The 27,119-nt window shown below is 38.8% G+C and overlaps 1 protein-coding gene, 1 non-coding gene and 1 pseudogene across 2 annotated transcripts in view; 2 read left to right on the top strand and 1 right to left on the bottom strand.

Moving 5' to 3' along the window:
- Positions 1 to 2,108: 2,108 nt before the first annotated feature.
- The window catches only part of TXNRD3 (thioredoxin reductase 3), a 68,217-nt gene continuing 43,206 nt past the window's right edge, over positions 2,109 to 27,119 (bottom strand). The window contains exons 13-22 of the mRNA XM_037734034.1: positions 26,726 to 26,868; positions 22,690 to 22,805; positions 21,673 to 21,898; positions 20,320 to 20,412; positions 13,373 to 13,449; positions 12,646 to 12,802; positions 6,556 to 6,663; positions 5,756 to 5,851; positions 3,098 to 3,232; positions 2,109 to 2,577 (exon numbers count right to left, since the gene is read on the bottom strand). Of these exons, the coding sequence (XP_037589962.1) occupies positions 2,515 to 2,577; positions 3,098 to 3,232; positions 5,756 to 5,851; positions 6,556 to 6,663; positions 12,646 to 12,802; positions 13,373 to 13,449; positions 20,320 to 20,412; positions 21,673 to 21,898; positions 22,690 to 22,805; positions 26,726 to 26,868 (1,214 nt within the window). The 3' untranslated portion in view covers positions 2,109 to 2,514. The remainder of the gene's footprint in view (positions 2,578 to 3,097; positions 3,233 to 5,755; positions 5,852 to 6,555; positions 6,664 to 12,645; positions 12,803 to 13,372; positions 13,450 to 20,319; positions 20,413 to 21,672; positions 21,899 to 22,689; positions 22,806 to 26,725; positions 26,869 to 27,119) is intronic.
- Positions 14,833 to 16,338, top strand: LOC108294194 (annotated as a pseudogene).
- Positions 17,904 to 18,009, top strand: LOC119469085. The gene has a single exon (XR_005197908.1). It is a non-coding gene; the product is annotated as a U6 spliceosomal RNA (small nuclear RNA).

The raw sequence follows: 27,119 nt of genomic DNA, 5'->3' as shown, positions 1-27,119 counted from the left end.
AGTTTATCATTCTTCAAGACCTAGGAGCTTCCTATAGCTCCCTGATTCCTGTGAAGTAGCTCCTGGTTCTACCAACTCTTCAGCTTATTCTCCCACTAACCTCTCACTTCCCTCACACCAACTCCTCCCTCTATACTTTCCATCATGCTATATGGAGTCTACGGTCTTTGGGTTTCTAGTTAGTCCCACAGTTGAAATCCTCTTGCCCGTGCCTGTATGATACTAGCCTTTTGAAATTTCTTAAGCCTAGCCTTTATGGCCTAGCACAAGGCAAATTCCATAAATATTGCATGCATGCTTGAAATGAGTATGTTTTCATATTGGGTGTAATCTTTATGAGTTGAGTTTATTAATTCCGCTATTCAAAAATATACCTTTATTGATTTTTTTGTGTTTGACCTAATAAATTACTGAAATATGTATAATGGAGGGTATCAATTTTTCCTTCCAGATCTATATACATCTTTATGTTATTAGATGCATACTAGTTTTATCTTCCAGGTAAAATTCCTCTCACCAATATATAGGTACCATATTTATGCCAGGAGAGGGAAAAAAGTAGAAGAGGAAGAGACAAAAAGAGGAAAATAAAAGGGTGAGAGGAAGCCAACACAGATGGGTTTGTATGTAAGCATCCTCCCTTCCTTGGGAAAGAAAAATAATGAGCCATTCCAATGGTCTGTAACCTGGACAGTAGTTACAAATGCTTAAGACGGATTGCTTCTTTCCACCCACATCAGTGAGAAGACAAGCTTCTCTGCTGCCTCTTTCTGTGAGGCAGTCTGTTTTCCATTCAAGTTTCCACTGGGGTACAGTCCATTGGGCTTCCAGCTTTACACAAAGGTTTCCTATTAGAAATTCCATCTGTGCAAGCCTAAGATTTCATTTATTTGCCCCCTTCTCAGTGCAAAGTAGGAGCTGAAGGCTTCCAGCGTTCTTGGTTTTGCTTCATTTGGGATTCTGAAAAAGCTGGCTCTGTGTGTATGTGGCACTAAGCAATATAACAACAAAATTATTAAAAATATATTGCATCAAGTATTTAAATCAAATCTGTTGAAAGCATTATTCACACCCTCTCCACATTGCTTCTAATCTTTAAAATCCTTTTACCCCCTGCAATTCAGCTCAAATATGGCGACTTTCATTAAACTCTGTTCAATTACCCTACCCCTGCCCCACAGCCAATAGAAATTAATAACATCTCCCTCTGCTTCCTGCTACACTGTTTCTGCCACATGGATAGCAATTACCACACCATACCTTACCTTTTAGACACATTTGTAATTTTTTCTCCCAACAAAAGCCATTCCCATAACTAGGTCCTACATCAGTTTTCTCTGGGTTCCCAGTCCCACTCCCCCGCTGCTCCACTCCCTGCCTCCAGAGTTTAGCAAAATGCTTATCTACAAACAGTGTCCCTAACTGTTGGCTTAACATTTGTCTTTTAAGACAAATGGCTAGAAATTCCGACTCCAGCCTATCCAATTTTAAGCTAAACAGCTAGTGTGGCTCATAAGAACAAGTGGCCTAAAAGAGTCTTGTATTGGCTACTGTGTTGCATAATCAAGAAAATAGAGGTTTTCCATAAGTACCTTGGATAGGCTTCCATCTTCAAGGACCTCTGAGATGCTGACATGTTTGTAAATTCCAGTGCAACTACTTAATATTACTTATATTCATTTATGGAACTTGACCATTATTAAATAGGCTGTGATGGAATTATTTCACAGTTTTAAATTAGATTTCACATAATATAGTATTAAAAACTTTTGGAAATATTATTAAGATCAATGTGAAACAGAAATTCAAGTACTTTTATCTTATATGAGATATTTTGCTCAGTGTGGAGATATTAATTAGGGGAGAATAGCTTCGAGGTTATCACCACCAAGTAATAAGTGTGAGGGTGAAGCATGAGTCAGGGTTTTGACAGTAGGTTAAATGTGACTCAAAAAAGAAAAGAGATGACTAACCCTACACAATGTGTACAGCTTCCTCCTAATGCAGACGGTCCTCTAAACACAGCTACCCAAATGCAGCCCACATGTTCACCAGCGAGCATGTGTGACGTCTAGGCCCACATGCTAGAAAACCACCACTTTATACAGTTTCATAACTGAAAATATATTTTAATAGAAACAACAAAGCACAGGGGATAACCGGCGACCAGAAAAGCTAACTTAGGTGAATGGTGCCACTCAACGGTCTTTCCAAGGAAAGCTCAGTCCTCGCTTGCGAGAATCAGCCTTGGCTCACCTCATAACGGGGCTGCGAGCTAAGGCATCAAGGAAGCAGTCCCACTGCTTCTCGCAGTCAGTGAGGCCACAAGGCAGATGCCTGCTGCTGTCCTGTCTCCTTGTCTACTTTCTCATCTCAGTGTCATAAGAGAGCCCTGTACTGGTCCCTGAGTAACAGAGCAGCTGTCATGAGCACAGGCTCATTTTATCTGAGAACATTCTTATCTTTGAGAGAAATGAGAATGACAAAGAAAACTAAACAGCAGCAGGCCTAGCCTCAGCAGCCTTTCTGAGTGATGTCTAGTCCTGAGGATTTTGTGATTTCCAAAGTTGTGAACACCTGTTCAAGAAGAAGAAAACACATACATATTTAGAAGTTAGCACTGCTTTAAGAAAACACATTCTGAATATTACATTTATGCGATTCTTTAAAATATACAAATCTGGCCAGGCACGGTGGCTCATGCCTATAATCCCATCACTTTGAGAGGCCGAGATGGGCGGATCACTTGAGTTCAGGAGTTTGAGACCAGCCTGGCCTACATGGTGAAACCCCGTCTCTACTAAAAATACAAAAATTAGCCAGGCATGGTGGTGCACACCTGCAGTCCCAGCTTCTCAGGAGGCTGAGGCAGGAAAATCACTTGAACCCGGGAGGTGGAAGCTGCAGTGAGCCAAGATCATACCACTGCACTCCAGCCTGGGTAACAGAGACCCTGTTTCAAAAAAGTAAAATAAAATAAATTAAAAATAAAATATACAAATCAGTTACTAATATGACATCTTTCTGACAAGTGCTTTATAATAGTTTTTCAAACTATATCAACTGAAGCCAATTTTGAAAACATCTTGTTTCCTACCTCCCCACATGTGGGGTGAATTCCAATGGTGTCATCAAGTAGCTGTTTTGTGAGACCGCATTTCATTGCAGCTGCAAAGCCTTGGGTAACCTCACCGGCATTTGGTCCAAGAATATGAAACCCTATCACCCGATCCTTTAATACAAAAACAAAACAAAGAGAATCCTGGTAGGTTAATGGTCTGAATACGAATCCATTCACTGCAAGTTCACAGTTAAAATATACAGTGTCTACTACAGAAAAAGAACTTCAATGTCAAGTGAGCAGAGAACATTACCATGAAACTGTGAGCCACTGTAAGAATCTGTTAAATGAGCCAGTAAATGCACATCCAGAGTTAATTTGCACTCAAATTTACTAGAACAAGCAATTTACCCACTGCATGAAGGAGTTCATTAGTATGACGTAAATTTCCAAATTATGCTGAGACAATGCTCAACAACATAACAAATCTGAATTAAAGTCCAACACTGGAGTAACTCTTAGGCAGCAGGTTTTACTGGAAATCAGAGGTTACTGGCCCAGGAAGCAAGGTACCCTGCTCCCAACATCAAGTGGAGACAGAGGAGAGGCTAGTGCAGGGCTGTCACCCATTACTGTGTGCTGAGAGATACAGGGTGTAGGCAATGAGCAGACCCACCAAGATGGGAAGCAAGATGTGCAGTTGCTTTCCACGGTAATAGTGCATTCTAGGCTGTCCATTTGTTCCTTTCTCAGACTATCCTTCATTGTATCCTTCAACAGTAAAAGTATACAAGAGATGAAGAGAAACACTACAAAAGGGCAACAGAGGCCAAGGTCAGGAAAAATCCTTGCCCACTGAGCTTCTGGAGGAGGCAACAGCTCAGAGCAGCCACACTCATCTGCATCTGCTGGCAGGCACTCCAGAGGGGAGGCAGGCAGAGGCTGCCTGGGCTGGGGTTTACTGAGTGACTTCCCAGGGCCCACAGAAGACTACTGCATTGAAACCTGAGGTGGTGCATTGCTCAGCAAGCAGAAAAGGAGGGTGGCTCAGAGCAAAGTAAGGACACTTGATGAGAATTTCCACTGATAACTGAAAATGAAGGTCCTGAGTGAAGGAAGTCTCATTTACAATTCTGACCCTAGAACTAGAGTCTAGCATTTCCGTTTTGTAAGTTTGAGGGTGCTACTCAAGAAACGGGCATGTGGCCAGGGTAAAGGGAAGGGGCACGTTTCCCATGGTTAGAGAGCAAGGCCAAGAGTGTGGCCTGGGGACCTGGGTGGGGTGCTGAGGGGTAGTGTGGGATAGCGCAGAAGGCTCAGCGATGGGAAATGGGGCTGACAGCCACAGAGGTGCAGCCCACAACCCCATGAGGAGGTCAGAACTAGCATGACAGCTGCAACTCCTGCTACAGCTGTGGCTCTCCCATCAAAGCCCACCCTCTCGCTTTCAGAGGGTAACATTGTATACAGTCTTTCTCTGCTCCCTTTGGAAAGGCTGCCCAAACTGCCATAAATTGACCTCAGATAACTCTGTCCCAAAGAAACAGGATGTAGTCCAGCACATGAACACCCACCCTCAGGAGCACAGCTGCAAACCTGCCCAACCTGGCGCATTTCGGGGCTATTATGACCACCATCCCTGTCACTGCCCTGTAGCCCATATGCAACTACTAAGGGACTAAGCCCTAGGGCTTTGGATGGCTTCACCATTCAGGCAACAGAGCACATGCTAATGGGCTACTAGCCTGGGACACCCTGTTTTCTGTTATACTGAGAATAAGACAAATACAGAGATGTGGTAATTAAACAAGATCATGACTGCTGTTCAGTAAACTTTTATGTAAATGCCACTTGTTGCTGTTCACATTTATCTATTTTTATGTTTCATCTCCCCAGACAGATGATAAACTCTTCAAGAGAAGAACCAAGTCTGAACACTGCTTTCTACATTCAGAATTCTTTATAAAGCAAATTATAAATAAGCTGTGCTTTAAACTACACTACTGAGGAAGGCTGTTAACCATTTTGATGCTAACCCCTTGTAACCAGGAGGAAAGCCTCTGATGATGGGCTGCTGCTTTAGTGAAAGCATCAGCAATTAGCTCAGTTAAGCCGAGTTTCACTTTGCGTGAACATCTCCATCTAAAGACTTTAGACACACATTCAGTCTGTTTATAAAATGCACATAAACAACTTACAATTTATTATTTGATGACCAAAATTTTCACAGATCTTCTAGTTCTAAACTATCAAGTTTAAACTATCAAGCTATCAAGATGGCCCTGGGAAAAGGCAGCTTTCAGTGGTATGCTTTGAGAGGACACTGGTAAGGCTCAATTACAAACTGTCACTGCTGAGCCTCTGTGACATGTTAACTAGATGACAACATGGAGGCACTCTGCATTGTCCTGAAAACTATCTTTAGAAAGATTATAAAAATGTAGCAGTCCCAGCTGCTCAGGAGGCTGAAGCAGGAGGATCACTTGAGGCCAGGAGTTGGAGACCAGCCTGGGCAACATGGCAAGATCCTGTCTACACACACACACACACACACACACACAAAATATATATATATATTTTAGTATTTGGATTTATATATATATAATTTATATGTATACAAATCCAAATACAGTACTAAAAATAAAAGCTACATTTAAAAATCACAGCATTTTGGCTTCTGGTGGCATTACATACATGGTCGAATTTATTGCAGATTATCTTTGCGTAACAAGTGTTGTTCTCTCTGCCAGCTACTGTCCATTCAAGAGGCCAGAACAAAGTATGATATATCTGGAAGATGAGAGAGAGAAAAAGGGCAGGATTAATGTATATGGAATCCATTCCTTGATAGGCTCTTTAATTCTATAAAGGCAATAATCTCCATAGCAGCTTTCATAAATTTAAAGTTCAGTAACCCCACCTTTACATCTGTTGGGGCACCTAGGCCAAGGCTCCTGAAATGCCAGCTGCATACATGTGTTGACCTTTGTTTTGCATGCTTGGCTGTTAGTCCAAACAAAAATCCACATACAAAATTCAGTTTTCAAACATGTATAGAGTATCAGCAACCCAAGGCAGCACACTAGGCACAGGCCCTTGTGTGGGCTGCAGAGGTGAAGGCTGCAGAGGCGAAGGCTGAGATCCTGACATCAACAGCTGACCCCGATAACAGGGGCTCACATTCCAGCAAATTTGAGGAGGAGTGGAAGTAAAATAACTTTGAGCTTCCTTGTATAAGTTTGTTCAAATAGATTTTTGTTACTTGTAATTCAAATGTCCTGACTTATAGACTATACTTCCCTCTTTCTCAACCATATTGTTCTTGTTTGCTAGACAGGGTTTAAATTAATTGCTAATTTTCCTAAAATAGGAATATGATTTCCTGCAATATAACCATCATAGTAACTTGCAAAATGATGAAATAAAAAGTGACTGCAAAGACAAATTGTTGATTAGAGAGAATTTTTTAAGGAAGTAATAAAACACAATCTTACTTCTAGATTCTCTTTTTTATATACTTCAATAGCCTTCTCTTCAGATAATCCACAGCAACCATACTCCAGAGGAGTAAACACCGTAGTTGGAACATTAATATAATCACACTGAAAAATAAATAAATTACATAATCTTATTTTGTGATACTTTACAGCAAAAATCTATATTACATATATTTATAAAAAGAAAATAAATGAGTCCAGTTCAGTGTAACTAATTCTTAAAATGCCAACTGCTTCAGGAAAATTCTAAGGTACATTAACAGAGACCTGGGATGGGTCCCTGCTTCAGGGGCAGAGACCACACACTGGCCAGCCACCAACAGATGGGATCGGCTCTCCTGGAGAACAGACTCGGAGGTCCAAAAACCCGAAGGTAGTAGTGGAGGTGGTGCCAGCCAGCTGCCCCTAAAGACACTCTCCAAAATGTTTTCTTTCCATGCCCATCATTCTGAGCTCTGCTCTCTTGGAGCACTTCTTCCAGGCAACCTTGAATTATGCTACTTCACTGGAAACTGAGACTACCTCTTGGCCATTTCATATTCCTTATGCCACTGAGAGGCAAGGCAAGTAGGCAGCTCAACAGTGCTGAACTGGGTGTTCTTGACTATCAAACGGGGATGGCACATGTGAGTGTGTGAATATGTCTGGGGGAGTGCTAGTATACCACTGGGACAAGGATGACCACAGGTCATTTCTGCAGTCCAGGGGTTAAGACAGAATCATCTCCAGAGCCTTTATCAGACTGAGTCAGAGAAGAATGGTCATTGCAAGAAGACTGTGCACTCCGAAGCTAGCAAGCAGAGCCCCAGCAGCCCCGCAGAGAAGCGAGGTTCACAGGTGGCACTCCTGCCTAGGAGAGGCCCCAACTTGGGAGACAACAGGGCCTCTCTGGCTCTGTGGAAAGGAGCTGGAATACTTTGTTGGTTGAACCATAAACCATGTGCATGGAGAGAAAGCTGTGTGTAGGTGGCAGAGGTACCTGCCCAGGCACAGCCCCTTCAAAGGACACCACAACCCATAGCACTGTATGTTCCCCAACCCCTGCCAATGGCCACAAGTGATTAGACTAGGGATAGCCATCTGACCCCACAAACACCAATACATAAGCTGGCCAGAAATCTACAGAATGGCAGAAAAAGGTGAACTGAGTCAATCCAATTCTTTCTTTTGTAGGAAAATTAACTAGAAGCAAAGAGAATTTTCCAGGTGGTAGAGGAACAGGAAGAAATGGACCTGCAAAGTTGTCACCAAGTTAGGCCAAGGAGGAGCACATCTGTACAAACACCCCGCTATGCTGCTGGGCCCCAGAGCAGCTAGAACTCCATCTCCAAATGCAGGCAGGCCCAGCCCTAGTAGAGTTCTTTTTCTAGGTTCCTCTGTGATTCTCCCTATTAATCCCAGGATTCTTACAGTAACCTCCCTCAATTTGCCTAGTTTGAATGAGCTTCTATACTTTGTTACCCCAAAGAAAAATAAAACACCACCAGGTATCCCCCAAATCAATCAGAGGATTTACATACAACACAGGCAAGTTCTCCATTAGCCTAGATTCTTATGCTCTCTTGACACTTCATGTTTGCCTACTGGCAAATGATGGGTAAGCAGCATTCATTTTCTTTCCCCAGCATGGCTGAGAAAATCACACAACTATGTGAACTGCCTGGGTATTTTCTGACTTCTGTGAGGCACTCACATGTTGCCAATCCATTTACTGACTGGCAGCTGACCCTAGATTCCATAGCTTACATGGGAGTCCTCATTCTTAACAGAAGCCTTTGTTTCCTGTTTCACATCAATTAAGAAATAATAAACGGAAATGGCTCAACTTTGCCCCTTTCTCCTAAAAACCTTCCCCACATCTTAGACCATCTCCTCTACCTGGACTTGACTCATGCTACCCTTCCCATAGGCTTCCTTTCAGTCTTGTGCCTTTCATCTCTTTCTTTATGCTCTACATATATTGTTCCATATTCTAATCCCTCCTCCTCACAGACACCACAATTAACTTCTTACAGTATCAGGCAGCTGCTCAGCCAACATACGCCCTAAAATGCTATTTGCACTCGAGATAAGTCCTTGCACATTTAGCATTCCTGGCCTCCACCATTAATGCCAGCAGAGCTCCCTCCCTAGTCAACCCTCATGCACCAAATGCACCCACCCACAAGGTCTCCATGCAGGGCCTTGGCAGGTACCTGGGGGATGAAGCAAAGCAGCACATAGCATTCCTCATGAAGAATCCATGCCCAAAGCTCTTCACCTGAACACACTCATGCAAAACAATTGGAGAAATTCAGAATGTGGGATATTATACCAAAAAAAAAAAAAAAAAAAACAAACCCTGGATTCATCAAAAAGTCAGCGTTAAGAACTGGAGTAAGACAAAGATGCTCACTCTCACCAATCTTATTCAACACAGTACTAGAAGTCCTAGCTAGAGTAGTCAGGATGAGAAAGAAATGAAGGGCATCCAAACTGGGAAAACAGGAAGAGAAATTGTCCCTCTTTGCAGACAATGTGATTTCATATGTAGAAAAACCTACGAGATTCCACCAAAAACTCTTAGAACTGATAAATGAACTCAGTAAAGTTGCAGGATACAAAAATCAACAAACAAAAATCAGTAGTGTTTCTATATACCAATAACAAATTAACTGAAAAAGAAATCAATAAAGCAATTTCATTTACAATAGCTACAAAAAATAAAATATTTAGGAATAAATTTAATCAAGTAGGTGGAACCACTTTACAATGAAAACTGCAAAACACTGGTGAAAGAAACTGAAAAAGAAAAATATAGAAAGATATTCCATGCTCATGGATTAGAAGAATTAATATTGTTAAAATGACTATACTACCCAAAGCAATCTACAGATTCAATGCAATCTCTATTAAAATAACAATGACATTCTTCACAGTAGTAGGAAAAACAATATTAAAATTTGTATGAAACCACAAAAGATGCTGAATAGCCAAAATAATACTGAACAAAAAGAATCAAGCTGGAGGCATCATACTACCTGATTTTAAAATATACTACAAGTTATAGTACCCAAAACAGCATAATATCAACATGGAAACAGACACATAGACTATGGAACAGAACACAGAACCCAGAAATAAAACCACATATTTACAGCCAACTAATTTTTGACAAAGGCACCAAGAACATAAACTGGAGAAAGGACACTCTTCTGTAAATGGTGGTGGGAAAACAGTATATGTAGAAGAATGAAACTGGACCTCTATATCTCACCACGTGAAAAAATCAATTCAAAATGAATTAAAGACTTAAATATAAGGTCCCAAATTATAAAACTACCGGAAGAAAACAGGAGGAATGCTTCTGGGCATTGGTCTAGGCATAGATTTTATAGGCAAGACCTCAAAAACACAGGCAACAAAATGAAAACAGACAAATGAGATTGTATCCAACTAAAAAGCTTCTGCAATCAGCAAAGAAAGAAATCAACAGAGTGGAGACAACCTGTAAAATGGGAGAAAATATTTGTAAACTATCTATTCGAGAAGTTACTAATATACCTATATAAGGAACTCAAACAACTCAGAGGAAAAAAAAAGAATAGCCTGGTTTAAAAATGGGCAAAGGATCTGAATAGATGTTTTTCACAAGATATACACATAGACAACAAGTATACGAAAAAATGCTCAGTATCACTAATCATCAGGAAAATGTAAATCAAAGCCACAATGAGATACCATAACCCGGTCAGAATGGCTATTATCAAAAAGACAAAAAATAGCAAATGCTGGTGAGGATGTGGAAAATGGGGAACTCTTACATACTGTTAGTGAGAATGGAAGCCAGCATAGCCACTATGGAACACAGTATGGAGGGTCTCCAAAACTAAAAATAGAAGCACCATATGATCCAGCAATCCCAGTACTGAGTATTTATCCAAAGGAAAGAATCAGTGTATCAAAAAGATATCTGCACACCCATATATTGCAGCACTATTCAAAATAGGCAAAATATGGACCCAACCTAAGCATCCATAATGGATGAATGGGTAAAGAAAACATAATATATAAACGCAATGAAATACTATTCAGCCATAAAGAAGAATGAAATCTAATCATTCAGAGCAACATGAATGAGCCTGGAAGATATTATATTAAGTGAAATAAGCTGGGCACAGAAAGATAAATACTGCATGTTCTCACTCATATCCGGGAGCTAAAAAAGTTGATCTTATGGAAGTAGAAAGAAGAATTGTGGTTATTAGAGGCTGGGAAGGGCAGGGTAAAGGGGAGGATGGGGAGAGGTTGGTTAATGGACACAAAATTACAGCTAAACAGGAGTTAAGTGCCAGTGCTTTATAGCACTGTAGGGTGAACATAATTAACAAGAATACATCGCATATTTCCAAAAAGCTAGAAGAAAGGGTATAACAGAATGTTCCCACACAAATAAATGATAAGTTTGAGGTAACAGATATGCTAACTACCCTGATTTGATCATTACATGATGTATAAGTGTACCAAAACATCACTCTGTATCCCATAAATATGTACAAACATTATGTGTCAACTAAAAATAATAGGAAAAAAGTCAGTGTCATAAAAAATAAACAAAGGCAGGAGGACTGTATCAGATTGAGACTTAAGCATCATAAGAGCCAAATGTACTGTGCAAATCAAAACACACAAACACACACACACACTCTTAAGGAATAACTTAGGAAATCGAGTATTATAGTATTTTTGTTGAACTTCTCGGATATGGCAATAGAACTGTAGTTATGGAGGTAAACATCCTTGTACTTAGGAGATATATGCTGAAGTACTTAGGGACAAATGTCATTGATGTCTGCCACTTCAAAAAGTGGCAGCAAAAAGCTCGGCAAAAGAAAAAAGGAATATGAACTACACATATACATATTCAGAAAAGGAGAGACAAAGCAAAAACAGCAGATGTGAATAATTGGAGAATCTGGGTGACAGGTTCAATACGGGTTATTGTTTACCACGGTTTCTGTGTTTTGACACCTTTCTAAATAAAAAAGTTGGGGGAAATAAAGGTCTTGCCAGATCCCTACTGCCTAGAGAAGGCCCTATCAATTCTTTTTTGGGGCAAAGATTTTTGATGATCTGGCACCAAATTAGTTTTCCAGCCCCTTCCCAATTGTACTCCCCTATCGCCAACTACTTTGCCCACACACATGCCAAAATGCTCTATGCACTGTGTTTGGGACAATTTTTCTTTGCATGAGATGGTACACTCAGCGTTCCTGACCCCACCCATTAATGTAGCAGGCAGGGCCCTTCCCCAGTCACCCATCTCCCACCAACTCCACCACATGGCCACAGAGCTCCTGATGGAGCTGAGCAGTACTTTCCCAGCTGAGAGCTCCTGGGACACTACTCATAGTCCTTAGCACAAGCCAAGTGCTACAGGACTCTGTGTTCTTAGCTGAGTTAACTGCTCACCTGAAAAGTCCTTTGCTTCCTCAATTTTGAATTACTCATCCTATAAAGCCCATCCCAAATATTTGATTTAAAAATATGAAAAGTGGAAATTCTCTGTAGAAATCATCTGATTCACATCCTTGGCTTTGCAGATGATGAAACTAAGGTCCTCAAAAGTTAAACAACCTGACCATGTTTATAGGCCAAGTGGGCACTGAAGCCAGGACCAGAATCCTGACTTATGTCAAGAACTCCTATGCTATTATAGTGCAACAGTCTACTTATGAAGGCTTTCTGCCTCCCTGCAGCTAGAATGAACCCCTTCAGTGTACCTAGAGCAATCTGCTGACAGCACTCTGGCACACAACCATACTCTGTCTTCTGCTCAGTCTGTGCCTGCCTGACTCATGACCCCACCTACCTGGTAAGCCCCTGGGGCTAACCATGGCCTGTGCTTTGTGTATCACCCAGCGCAACATCTTGTACACAGTGGACACTCAGAAGTATTTATTTTAATCCATTAGTAAATAGTCTACTGCAAATCATACCCCTGAGGAACTCTTTACTTGGAAAACAAGCACACAAGTTTTACTTGCATTAGTTTTTAAAATTATGATCTTGATCAAGATATTATCTCAAAAACAGTAAGAAACTTACCTTTTCTAAAGAGGCCCCAAAAAGTCTCCGAGCTAGCAGCTTGCCTGACTGTATGGCGACAGGAGTGAGCTCTGGCTTACCCTCCAAAATATCCCCAACAGCATAGACATATGGAACACTGGTCTGTTCCACATCATTTACAGGTATTTTTCCACTTCTGGTAGTTTTTGAAAAGGGGAAAAAACAGATTACAACTCACTCAACACTGCTGGCTGACTAATACTATTAGCCAAAAGACTAAGACTAAATACATAGAGAAAAGACCTCTCTTAGAACTCATGCACCTCACCATATCAATTATCTATAAGATCAATGACTTAAAGTAACAAGGGTTTCTGTAGCTCCAAAAGAAAACATCTCTGGGGAAGCCGCAGACATTTCCTGAATGCCTAGGATATCTGCAGACTGTCTCCACAGTCTCACTTAGAGCTTTGGAATTTATCTTTTTGCCTGACCAAGGTCATAAAGATGTGCTCTAAATCACAGACATTAGATGAATATATCTCTGCATTTATTTCTTAACGTCATTGTTTAATACATGAGCTTTTTAAGGCATGCAATAAGAATTACTCACTGATGAAGAAATTGATTATAAAGAGCTGGCACAGAACTTATCATAAGATAAATTTAAAAAATATTTCTTAGAGGTGATCTGCAGAAACCTGTTGCTTTGTGCAGAAACCTGTTGCTTTGTGCAGCAACAGTCCAATGATCCCAATACACTTACTTCTCATTAATTTTGACACCAATCTTCTCCAACCCTATTTTCCTTGTACAGGAGTCACGACCAATAGCTAACAAAACCTGCATTTGGAGAGAAATCAAAAACACAAATTATCCATATCAGGAATGAAAGAGGGAACATCACTATAGATCTTTTATACATTAAAAGGGTAATAATGGAATATTGCAAACAATCAATGCCAATAAATCCGGCAGCTTAAGGTGAAATAGATTCCTTAAAAGACACAACTTACCAAACTTACATACAAAAGTCTGAAAAGCTTACAGGCTAAATTATGTCCCTTCAAAATTCATATGCTGAAATTCTATCCTTAAGTAACTCCAAGGGTGACTGTATTTGGAGACAGAGCCTTTATGGAGATAATTAAGGTAAAACAGGTCACATGGGTGTGCCTTAATCCAGTATGACTGGTGTCCTTATAAGAAGATGAGGACATGGGCAACACAGACCAAAGGATGACCATGTGAAGACACAAGGGGAAGACAGCCATGTGCAAGCCTAGGAGAGAGGCCTCAGAAGAAACCAACCCTGCCAACACCTTGATCTTGAACTTCCAGCCTCCAGAACTGTGAGAAATACATTTCTGTTGTTTAGGCACCCCAGTCTGTGGTACTTTTCCAGAACTGTGAGAAAATAATTGTCCGTTGTTTAAGCCACTCACTCTGTGGTATTTTGCTATGGCAGCCCTGGCAAATTAATATGCCCTATACCATCAAAGAAATTGAATTCACAATTTGTAAACTTCCCATAAATTAATTTCAGACCCAGGTGGCTTCTCTAGGAAAGTCTATGGAATACCTAAGTAAGAAATAATGTTAATGGTACACACACTCTTCCAGGAAAGAAAGAGGAAAAGGGAGTACTTCCCAACTTCTTTTTTATGAGGCCAGTATAAGCAACTGACACCAAAATCAGATAAGGACATTAAAAGAAAAGAAATCCACAAGCCAACACTCATGAATATAGATATAAAATCCTTAATGAAATGTTAGCAAATCAAATATAGTAATATATAAAAAGGATGATTGTTTGTGACCAAGTGAGTTTGTGACAAAAATGGAAATTTGGTTTAACATACAAAAACCCATCAATGTAATTCATCCTATTAACAGAATAAAGGAGAAAACAATTCAATCATCTCAATAGGTGCAATAAAGCATTTCATAAAATTAAATACTCTTTCATAATTAAAATCTTCAGAATAAAAGAAAAGAAAATTTCCGTCACCAGAAAAAGGCATGTATAGAAAACTTACAGGTCATGTCCTGGTAATGATAAAAAACTGAATGCTGCACCCCTAACACCAGGAACAAGACAGGCATGTCCATTCTCACAATTTCTAGTCAATACTGTACTGGAGGTCTTTGCCAGTGAAACAAGGCAAGAAAGAGATTAAAAGCATGCAGACTAGAGAGGAAGAAACATTGTTTTTATTTACAGATATGAATCCTAACAAGCTACAAGGTCAACATTTATATACTACCAGCTGACCATTTAAAAATGCCATTTGTAGGTCGGGCATGGTAGCTCATGTCTGTAATCCCAGCACTTTGGGAGGCCAAGGCAGGAAGATCACCTGAGGTCAGGAGTTCGAGACCAGCCTGACCAACATGGGGAAACCCTGTCTCTACTAAAAATACAAAATTAGCCAGGGTGGGTAGGGGTGGTACATGCCTGTAATCCCAGCTATTCAGAAGGCTATGGCAGGAGAATCGCTTAAACCTGGAAGGTGGAGGTTGTGGTGAGCCAAGATTGTACCACTGCCCTCTAGCCTGGGCAACAAGAGGGAAACACCATCTCAAAAAAAAAAAAAAAAAAAATATATATATATATATATATGTATATAATTCATATTAGTTTTAAAAACATGAAATATACTTAGCAAAACATGTGAAAGAGCTCTAGAGCCCAATGATAAAACATTGCTGAGAGAAACTAAGGAATGCCCAAATAAATGGAAAAACATATGAGATTCATATGTTGGAAAAATCAATATTGTTAAAAAATCGGCTCTTCCAAACTGACTATGAAAAAAAGACAGTTCCAGCCAGAATTCCAGCAGACTTTTGTTTCTAGAAATTAAAAAGCTATTTTTAAAAGTTATAATAGAAAAAAATGAAAAAAAGAGAGAAAAGTTATATAGAAATACAAAGAATCTAAACAAAATTAGAATTTTAAAATTAAAATTCTACCTGATCTAAGACTTACCACAGAGCTCCAGTAATCAAAACAATGTGGTACTGGGGAAAGGACAGACAAATAGTCTATGGGACAGAATGAAGAGCACAGAAATAGACCCACAGTTAAATGGTCTTTCATCAAAGGCTCCAAAGCAATTCAATGGAGAAAGGGAAGTCTTTTGGATAAGTGGTACTGTATATCCATATGGGAAAAAAAAGAACTGCATAGTGAAGCATGTATGTTCTATACAATCCATAACACATGTGATGAGGGGGAAAATAAAGTGTCTGCAGATCTAGGATGCGGCTGTGGAGTGCTTAGCCTTGGAACTGCAATGTGAGAAGCCGGGTTGTATGTTGGATTTGACATAGATGCAGATGCACTGGGAATATTTAATAGGATTGTGGAAGAGTCTGAATTCACACATGTTGGCATGGTTCAGTGTGATGTGTGCTCATTATCTAATGGAATGTCCAAGCAATTTTGAATCCTCCTTTTGGGACCAAAAATAATAAAGGGACAGACATGGCTTTTCTAAAGACTGCTTTGGAAATGGCAAGAACAGCAGTGTATTCTTTATCCAAACCTTCAACTAGAGAACATGTTCAAAGAAAGCTGCAGAATGGAAAATCAAGACAGATGTTATTGCAGAGCTTCAAGGTGATTTGCCGACATCACACAACCTTCAGGAAAAGAAATCAATGGACAGTGAAAGGGACCTAAGTCAGTTTTCTTTTCAAAAGCCTCCAAAAGCAAAAGCGGCTTAAAATCTAATTAAAATGAATGAGAATTAAGTTGTTTATTAAAAATATTAATTAAAGGCAGATTATAGACTTAAACATAAAAGGTAAAAGTATACAACTTCAGGAAGGAAACAAAGGGATACTTTCATGACCTTTGGGTTAGCAAAGATTTCTTAAAGCACACAGAAAGTATGAACCACAAAGTAAAATACTAATAAAATTGAACTTCACCAAATTTAAAACTACTGCTAACCCAAAGATACTACTAAAAAATACATAGGCAAGTCACAGATTGGAGGAAAATATTCACAATACATATATGTGAAAAAGGAATATGCTCAAGATATATAGAAGTCCCGTAATTCAAGAATAAAAATTCAAATGATCCAACAAAAAATGGTTGAGATTTAAACAAACACTTCAAAGAAAAGATACATCAATGGCCAATAAACACATGAAAATTGCTGTCCATCATTAGTCATCAGGGAGATGCAAATCAAAGCTATAAGATACCTCTATATATCCTAGAATGGCAAGAATGAGAAAGCCAGATGGCCCTAAAGGTCCTAAGGGTCTGAAACAACCAGGCCCTCACATATAGCTGATGGAAATACAAAATGGCATAATCATTTGGAAACTCCTTGGTAGTTTTTTAAAAAGTAAAAACCATCCCATGATCAAGCAATTTCACTCCTATTGGTCCAAGAGAAATTAAAATATATGTCAGCTGGGAGCAGTGGCTGATGCCTATAATCCCAGCACGTTGAGAGGCCAATACAGGAGGACTGCTTAAGGCTAGGAGTTCAAGATCAGCCTGGACAACACAGTGAGACACCATCCGTTAAAAAAAAAAAAATTAGCCAGGCATGGTGGCACGTGCCTGTAGACCTAGCAACTAGGGAAGCTAAGGTAGGAGGATCATTTGAACCAAAGAGTTAGAAGCTGCAGTGAGCCATGATATCACCACTGCACTCCAGCCTAGGCGACAGAGGGAAACCATTTCTAAATATATCTTTATAAAAAGCTTTCTACAAAGACTCTTCACAATGTTTTCATCACAATAGTCCAAACTGCAAAGAGCCTAGGTATCTATCCACAGGAAAATGAATAAACTGCTGCATTAATAAAATCGACTGATGCATATGACATGGATGATTCCTAAAAACATCAATCTGAATAAAAGAAGCCAGATACAAGGAATACATACTGCACAATTCCACTTATATGACATTTAGAGGCAAACCAGACAAAATGAGTCTATGGTGACAGAATCAGAATAGTGGTTGCTTGGGGCCAATGACTGGGAAAAAGCACAGAGAGCTTTCTGGACTCACATAAATGTCCTGTTACCTTTAAAGGAGTGTGGATTACATGAACATGGACATTGTCAAAGCTGACTGAACTGTACACCTAGGATCTGTGCATTTCACTACATGTATATTATACCTCAATACAAAACTAACCAATTAACAGTTAGATATTATGGACAACTTTATACCAACACATTTGAAAACTCAGAGGAAATGGACAAATTCCTAGAAAAAAATATAACTAATCAAAAGTAAATCAAGGATAAAATAAAAAGCCTTGTGCTCGCTTCGGCAGCACATATACTAAAATTGGAACGATACAGAGAAGATTAGCACGGCCCTGCACAAGGATGACATGCAAATTCATGAAGCGTTCCATATTTTAAAAAAAAGCCTTAAAAGTCCTTCGCCTATTAAAGAAATTCATCAGTGGTCAAATATGTCTCCATAGAAAATTCTAGGTGTAGATGGTTGCATCAGTGAATTCTATAAAACATACAAGGAACCAATTCTAATGTTACGTGAATTTTGCTAGAGAACAGAAAATGAGGAAACATACTCCAAGCTTCTTTCAGGAGCAAGAATACCCTGACACTCAAACCTAAAATTAAAATATTCAATATGTAAAAGAAAATTTATAAGCCAATGCAATATGATTCATGAATATAAATGCATAAATTCTAAATAACCAAGTCCAACATTACCAAGTTGGGTTTATACAAAGGATACAAAGTTGGTTGAACATTAGAAAATCAACGCAACTCAACAAATTAACAGATTAAAGAAAAAATTCATTATCTGCAGCTGCAAAACAAAAACAAACAAACAAAACACTGTTATAACTGAACATCCTTTTTTTTTTTTTTTTTTTTTTTTTGAGGCAGAGTCTCACTCTGTTGCCCAGGCTGGAGTGCAGTGGTGTGATCTTGGCTCACTGCAACCTCTGCCTTCCAAGTTTATGCAATTCTCTGCCTCAGCTTCCCGAGTAGCTGGGATTATAGGTGCCCGACATCACACCTGGCTAATTTTTTGTATTTTAAGTAGAGACGGGGTTTCACCATCTTGGCAGGCTGGTCTTGAACCCCTGATCTCGTGATCCACCTGCCTTGGCCTCCCAAAATGCTGGGATTATAGGCACGAGCAACTGTGACCGGCACATTCAATCATTTTTAAATATACAGAACAAAGTAAAGGAAAAGACACTTAAGAAACAAAAAATAGAAAAGGAGTTCCTTAACTTGATTAACAGTATGTAACAAAACCCTACAGAAAACACCGCTTTTTAGTGACACACCTTTCCTTTTGATATTGAAAATAAGACAAGAGTGTCTGCTATTGTCATTTCTTGTCAAGACTATACTGAAGGTCCTAACTAATGCATTTATACAAGAAAAAAGGGGAAAACCAGTAAAAAGGAAGAAACAAACTGTTATTATTCACAAATAAATAAATGTGTACACAGGAAATCTGAAATAATCTAAGGATAAATTTTTCAGTAAGAGTTTAGCAAGATTACTGAACACTAAACCAAAACTCAAAAATAAGCAGCATTTTTATATACCAGAAAGATAATATTTAAAAAAAAAACAAAAACATTTGTAACTACATATAAATTACATAAGTACCTAGTAATAAATCTAAATCTAACAGATGTTCTTGATCCCTAAGGAGAAATGTATTAACTGTTCCAAGAATCATTGAAGAAAATGTAAATTAATGACTAGATATACCATGTTCATGGGTTGGAAGACTGAACATTGAAAAAGTCAAGTGTTTCCAAATTTTCCTATGTATCCAATCCAGTCCTAATCAAAATCTCAACAAGGTTGATTTTGGGGTTTTGATTTTGTTACATGTTTTTTGGGTTTGTGGATGCTCTCTAGGTTGTATTTTTGTTAACTGAAAAAATATCTACATAAAGAGTATATAAAACATAAATGGTCCGGGCATGGTGGCTCATACCTGTAACCTCAGCACTTTGGGAGGCCAAGGTGGGCGGATCACCTGAGGTCTGGAGTTCAAGACCAGCCTCACCAACATGGGCAAACCCCATCTCTACCAAAAATACAAAATTATCCAGGTATGGTGGTGCATGCCTGTAACTCCAGCTACTTAGGAGGCTGAGGCAGGGGAATTATTGAACCTGGGGGGTGGAGGTTGCAGCGAGCTGAGATGGCACCATTATACTCTAGCCTGGGCAACAAGAGCAAAACTCTGTCTCAAAAGAAAAAAAAAAAAATAAATGTATAGTTTTTGTCAAAACTATAAACTAATTAAAAAGAATTGTTGGCCTCTAAAGTATTCCATGGGTTAACATTGTTTGGAGATTTTGTACTGTTTGTTTTTGAGAAAGAAAAATAGCTTTGCTATTGTTTTTCATTATAAAATATATTCAATATTTATTGCGAAAAAATTCAAATTAAGAAATGTATAAAATAACTAATTCTCCAAAAGTAAGCACTAATAACGCCTGGATATATGTGCTTCCAAATTTTACATACAATTGCAAACACATATATTTTACCATGGTAATCCTCATGCATTACTGAAAACTCAAACATCAGCAGCCAAACTATCTTCCATAATAACACTCTTACAAAGAATAAAAAAAAGTTAATCTGGTATAATCTACCTGTAAGTTTCATTTCTGTTAATTTATGAGTGTGTTCAATAACTTAATAAAATAAAAACTCACTGTGTTATAGACTTCTTCAATTGTTTCTGTTCCTTCAGTGGATTTAGCCAATACTTTCAGCTTTCCAGGTGAACCTTTCTCCAACTGTTGAACCTAGTAAGAATAAAGAGTGTAACGATGCTATCTAAATATGATAAAAAAAGAAATACATAAAAGGGTGTACACTGGTATGTTCATATACACTTGTGTGTGTGGTGGTGGTATATACAATATGTGTTAGTATAGTTAAGGTTTCTGGACAAGGCAGAAATAGAGAAAAGTGGACTGTCACAGATGCATTTTGGAGGTAGAAATGAATTAATGAATTAATTGAGATTGGAGGGAGAAAAAAAAGAGAAATTAAGGGGTGTTCCTCAATACTGGCTTAATACATTGTGTTAAGTACCATTTACCAAGTACTGAGATGGACCAGAAAGATTAGCAGGAGAATATATTTAGGTAAAAAATCTAGAGTTTCATTTTTCTCTTGTTAAGTTTGAAATGCTTATGAGAGATCCAAGTGGCAATTTCCAGTAGACAGAAGTATAAATGAATGTGCAATTCAGGAGAGACTCTTAAACAGGAGATATAAATCTGAGAATCATTAGCATTTAGATGATGCTTTAAACTATGGGCCTAGAGAAGATCATCCAGGTAATACAAGTGCACAGAAGTGAAGAGGGGCCTGGGGGAAAACAAATGGGTGCTGGCGTCTATAGGTTGAGTAGATATAGATGAGAAAACTATAGACTGTGGGGCCACATAAGCCAGAAAGGAGGGTGCTTCAAACAGAAGGCCAGTTTCATCACATGCTGTCAAGAGGCCCAGTAAGATAAGGACAGAGACAGTACCACTGGATTTGATGACAGGAAATTTGTTAAAAACCTACAATCAGTTTCAAAGAAGTAGTGGAGATGGAAAAGCTGACAGGTAAATGTGAAATGGAGGCAAGAAATTAGAAGCAGCATGCAGAGTTTTTTTTTGTTGTTGTTTTGTTTTTGCTTTTTTATAAAGGAGAAAAGAAAAATAGGGACCCAGCCATAATGGCAGTGAGGGTAAGAGAAGTCTTAATTGTTCAAGATAAGAAACAGTGATATGAATAAGGAAAAAGAAGACAACTAACTGAAGATGGGACATCCTTGAAAAGGTGAAACAAAGCAGGAGATTAGGGGACTCGGCCTCTGAAAAGAGCAAGGACACTTCCTATATCAGAAGACGGGACGGGGGGCAAACGGGGGTGGCTCTGTAGACTTGGGAGTAGAAACACTGTTTTAACATTATTTGAATACAGACTAATTTATGTAATGAAATGAAGTAAGGTGGGATAAAGTGAAAACTCAGAGAAAAGAAGCTGCAAATGCCATGCAGCCTTACCATCACAGGTATGAATTTCCATAGGAACCTCACACCATGCTGCTCCATATAGGAACCCACTTTCTCTGCCATTTCTTGGTCAAAGCCACGGAGAAGGATTGAGCGTACCATAACTGTGACATCTAGGCCAAAGCCAGCCAGAAACCCTGCACACTCCAGGGCGACGTAAGAGGCACCCACCACTAACGTTTTGCCAGGGCAATAAGGCAGAGAAAAAAGGTCATCACTGAAAAAGAAAAATTAAAAAAGAGAATACCTAGGCAGTAAGAATGAAATGAATTATTCATGTTTCAATGTATAATGGTTTTGTAAAGACTGAATTATAATTTAATTTAGTGTGTGAATGAAGCAACAACCTTTTGAAATTTGTAATTAAGTTTGCTGTGGAGTGGAACAATTAGTATACTTCAGTTTTTTCAAAATCAGATCACAAGCAAAGTTTTTAAAAAAATAAAATAGTATAGAAAATATCAGACTAGATTATATGTGATGAGAAAAAATCTGTTTGTTTTGGAGGTATATGTATGTGCTATGTGAAGGGGTGTGTGTTTGTTTACCTGGACAAAACAATGTATTTAATTAATGTGAGTCAGCTCAAAAAAGTTTGCAAGTCATTGCACATATGTCCTCTGTTTGACCACCAAGAAGAATTCTCATTAAATCTCAGTGTTAAGAAGAGCAGTATTTTTATCATAAGGATACTAAATCCTAGAGCTAATTGTATTTACTCCTTTGCTTTGGCCTGCAAGAAGTTTAGAACCAAGCTCCAAGGCTACTTCTAGCAATCACCGAGACACATATGCCATATTTTTGCAAATTAATTTTGCCAGTGACCTTATTTACCTGACTTTATATTCTGTTTCATTGCCTTTAACTGTTTAGCTTCTTGCATTGCATATATTTTCATTTGTCTATTCGAATCTTTTGTAGAATAAGACAGGAAGTAAATAAACTGGAAACATGTCAGTATGATGCAATTTATTAACATTAAAGTTAAAATGGTCTATTTAACCTTACCTGGTAATACAGTATTCTTTATCTCCTTGGATTCCTAAATACCGCGGCCTTTCACCCGTTGCTATGACAAACTGTGCAGCAGTATAATAAGTTTCCTGTCCTTTTTTATTGGTTGCCTTGAAAAAAAAACCAGGTAAACCTCACTTACTCAACAAACACTACAGAGTACCAGACACCATGGACAAAACAGTTACTACCCTCATGGAGCTTCCCATACAACAGGAACAGCAGACATGCAAAAAAGTAATAATGCAATATGATAAGCACAAGCACAGAAAATAGAAATCTTTATGAAATATTAATCAAAGCCCTCTGGTGAGGGTAGAGTAGTGGACTAGAAAGACAATCAAGGACAGATTAAAGAAGGAGTGGAGATTTTCAAATGGAGAGGAGAAAAGTGAAATGATGGGAGAGGAACAGAGACCTGGAAGACAGAACAATGTTCAGAAAAGCACACAGGCCCGGAAGGAGTTGGTGTGTGAAGACTGGAGAGCAGGGTTGTGTCAGAAGTGACATGAAACAGATAGACTAGAGCCAAGTGTGAAGGCCCTTATGTCATCCTAACAACTTAGGCTATGGGGAACCAACAAAGGCTGTTCACAATTTGTAATTATAAAAATAATTCAAAAATATATTTTCATTTAAAAACATTCAAATTCAAGGAGAACTACAAACCACTGCTCAATGAAATAAGAGAGGACACAAACAGATGGAGAAATATTCCATGTTCATGGTTAGGAAGAATCAATATTGTGAAAATGGCCATACTGCCCAAAGTAATTTACAGATTCAACGCTATCCCCATCAAGCTTCCAATGACCTTCTTCACAGAACTGGAAAAAAACCACCTTAAACTTCTTATGGAACCAAAAGAGAGCCCACATAACCAAGTCAATTCTAAGCAAAAAAAAAAAAACAAAGAGGGAAGAATCACACTACCGGACTTCAAACTATACTACAAGGCTACAGTAATCAAAACAGCATGGTACTGGTACCAAAACAGAGATATAGACCAGTGGAACAGAACAGAGCCCTCGGAGGCAACCCAACACATCTACAACCATCCGATCTTTGACAAAACTGACAAAAACAAGCAATGGGGAAAGGAGTCCCTGTTTAATAAATGGTGTTGGGAAAACTGGCTAGCCATGTGCAGAAAGCAGAAACTGGACCCATTTCCGACACCTTACACTAAAATTAACTCCAGATGGATTAAAGACTTAAACGTAAGACCTAACACCATAAAAACCCTAGAAGAAAATCTAGGCAAAACCATTCAGGACACAGGCGTAGGCAAGGACTTCATGACCAAAACACCAAAAGCATCAGCAACAAAAGCCGAAATAGACAAATGGGACCTAATCAAACTCCACAGCTTCTGCACAGCAAAAGAAACAGTCACTAGAGTGAATTGGCAACCAACAGAATGGGAACAAATTTTTGCAATCTACCCATCTGACAAAGGGCTGATATCCAGAATCTACAAAGAACTAAAACAGATTTACAAGAAAAAGGCTGGGCGCAGTGGCTCAACCCTGTAATCTCAGCACTTTGGGAGGCCAAGGCGGGTGGATCACAAGGTCAAGAGATCGAGACCATCCTGGTCAACATGGTGAAACCCCGTCTCTACTAAAAATACAAAACATTAGCTGGGCAAGGTGGTGCGTGCCTGTAATCCCAGCTACTCAGGAGGCTGAGGCAGGAGAATTGCCTGAACCCAGGAGGTGGAGGTTGCGGTGAGCTGAGATCGCGCCATTGCACTCCAGCCTGGGTAACAAGAGCGAAACTCCGTCTCAAACAAACAAACAAACAAACAAACAAAAACAAGCCTATTCAAAAGTGGGCAAAGGACATGAACAGACACTCTACAAAAGAAGACATACATGAGGCCAACAAACATATGAAAAAAATGCTCCTCATCACTGGTCATTAGAGAAATGCAAATCAAAACTACATTGAGATACCACCTCACACCAGTTAGAATGTCAATCATTAGAAAATCTGGAGACAACAGATGCTGAAGAGAATGTGGAGAAATAGGAACACTTTTACACTGTTGGTGGGAGTGTAAATTAGTTCAACCATTGTGGAAGACAGTGTGGCGATTCCTCAAGGACCTAGACATAGAAATTCCATTTGACCCAGCAATCCCATTACTGGGTATATATCCAAAGGATTATAAATCATTCTACTATAAGGACACATGCACACGAAAGTTCATTGCAGCATTGTTTACAATAGCAAAGACCTGGAACCAACCCAAATGCCCATCGATGATAGACTGGACAGGGAAAATGTGGCACATATACACCATGGAATACTATGCAGCCATCAAAAACGATGAGTTCATGTCCTTTGTAGGGACATGGATGAACCTGGAAACCATCATTCTGAGCAAACTGACACAAGAACAGAAAATCAAACACCGCATGTTCTCACTCATAGGTGGGTGTTGAACAATGAGAACACATGGACACAGGGAGGGGAGCATCACACACTGGGGTCTGTAGGGGGGAAATAGGGGAGGGACAGGGGGGGTGGGAAGTTGGGGAAAGATAGCATGGGGAGAAATGCCAGATATAGGTGATGGGGAGGAAGGCAGCACATCATACTGCCATGTGTGTACCCTATGCAACAATCTTGCATGTCTTTCACATGTACCCCAAAACCTAAAATGCAATAAAAAAAACTGAGGAGAAAAAAAATACATTATGAGCATATTCCCATGTCATGAAGTATCTTTTTATAATATTTTTATTGCTATACTGGGTTCAATGATAAGTGTGAGCACAGTATGTTTAATAAACACCAATTGTTGGGAAAAAAATATTCAAATACTAATGAAGATGTTTAAACAAGTGGGTTGGTACCATGAGTGGGATATAGAACAGAGCCTGGAGAAAGAGCCTTGCTTAGAAGGGCTCTGAAAAAGACAAGCAAGTACAGGCTGTGGAGTGAAAGGGAGACTCTGGAGTTTCTAGCCTGAGGGACTGGGAATGTGCTAGCATCACTAAACAAAGAGCCACACAAGAGGCAGGTATGGCTGGGGCTTATTCAACCATCTGTGCCAGGAAATTTGAGAAATAAAACACGTATTTCTACTCTGTTTCACGTAAATAACATAATTCAAATTGGCCCATGTAAGGTTTTAAAGGGCTGGCTTTATCTTATTATTTTTTAGGAGTGAAATGTATCTTTGACTTTAAAACACATCATCCAAAATATAGATTATATGGCAAATGATAACAATTATTAAAGCTAGGAATTGAATATTTGGCTATTTACTATGTTATGTTCCCAAATATTTCCTGTTCAAATAAAAATATTTAAATAAAATGTTGAAAATAAACCTTGAAGGGCAGCTTTAAATGGACCATACCTCACACGGTTCTGAAAAAACAACTGAATACAAAATAATCTAAAATCTTGTCAAGATTATCTCACACTGTGCTAACAAAGTACAAAAATAAACTAGATGATGAGGACAATATTTGATTGTCTGTCATAATTCCAACTTAACTGTTTGTGCTCCTCAAAATGATCTCATTTTCCTTATATATTAATCTAATAATATATAAATACTACAAAGATAAACTTACAAAACACACTAATTCTAATACTACTTTTATCAATGCTTTTATGAATAATATATATTGGAGTTCTAGTTAAGGTTTCATTTTTAGAAAGCATTCCACTAATAAAATTTTGATCTTTTTAGTCTTTTAAATTTTGAATTGCTTAGTCTAAACATGTTCTCTTTTAATATGGCCATAAAATAAAAGGCAAATAACTTTAAACTAAGGGTTCTTTAAAACTCAATTTCTTCAAGGTAACCAAACATATAGAATCAACAAACAATGGGAGAAAAACACATGTACATGCATGACTCTGTGTGTGTGTGTGCGTGTGCGTGCACGCACGCATGCAGACGCATGCCTGTTATGCTCCTTAGCAAGCAGCATGAAATTTTAGTCCAAGGCAAGTACAAACAACTGTAAGGAAAGGAAATGAACAAGACAAGAAACTCAAACGGTACCTTTATTTTGTGATGTTCAACAAATTCTCCATAGGAATTGACATAGGCCACAGCCTTTTCCCTCAAAGACAACCCGTAGCCAAAGTTTAGAGAGCGGATGTGGTTCTGAATCGCTTTTGTCATCGTCTCCCAGTTGTGCGTCACTAAGAAGAAACAACCAGGGTAAAAATGTTAAGTGAATTCTACCTTTAATGGTAAATTGTATGTAACCAGACATGAGCCATACTAACAGTGTTTTAAAAATCATGAAGTAGACAGAAGATAATTAACAATTTAAATAAAATTAAATAAAATAGAACGACTATTCGGGTTGTAAAATTTTAGGAGACTGTGGTACACTGGCATCATAGAAAGGGTCATGTGTGCTGACATTGGCTAAACCTCTCTGTGCACT

Source organism: Cebus imitator, unplaced genomic scaffold (genome assembly GCF_001604975.1).
Source record: "Cebus imitator isolate Cc_AM_T3 unplaced genomic scaffold, Cebus_imitator-1.0 Scaffold568, whole genome shotgun sequence".
Taxonomy (NCBI): domain Eukaryota; kingdom Metazoa; phylum Chordata; class Mammalia; order Primates; family Cebidae; genus Cebus; species Cebus imitator.
This window is presented reverse-complemented; position numbering and strand designations above follow the sequence as displayed.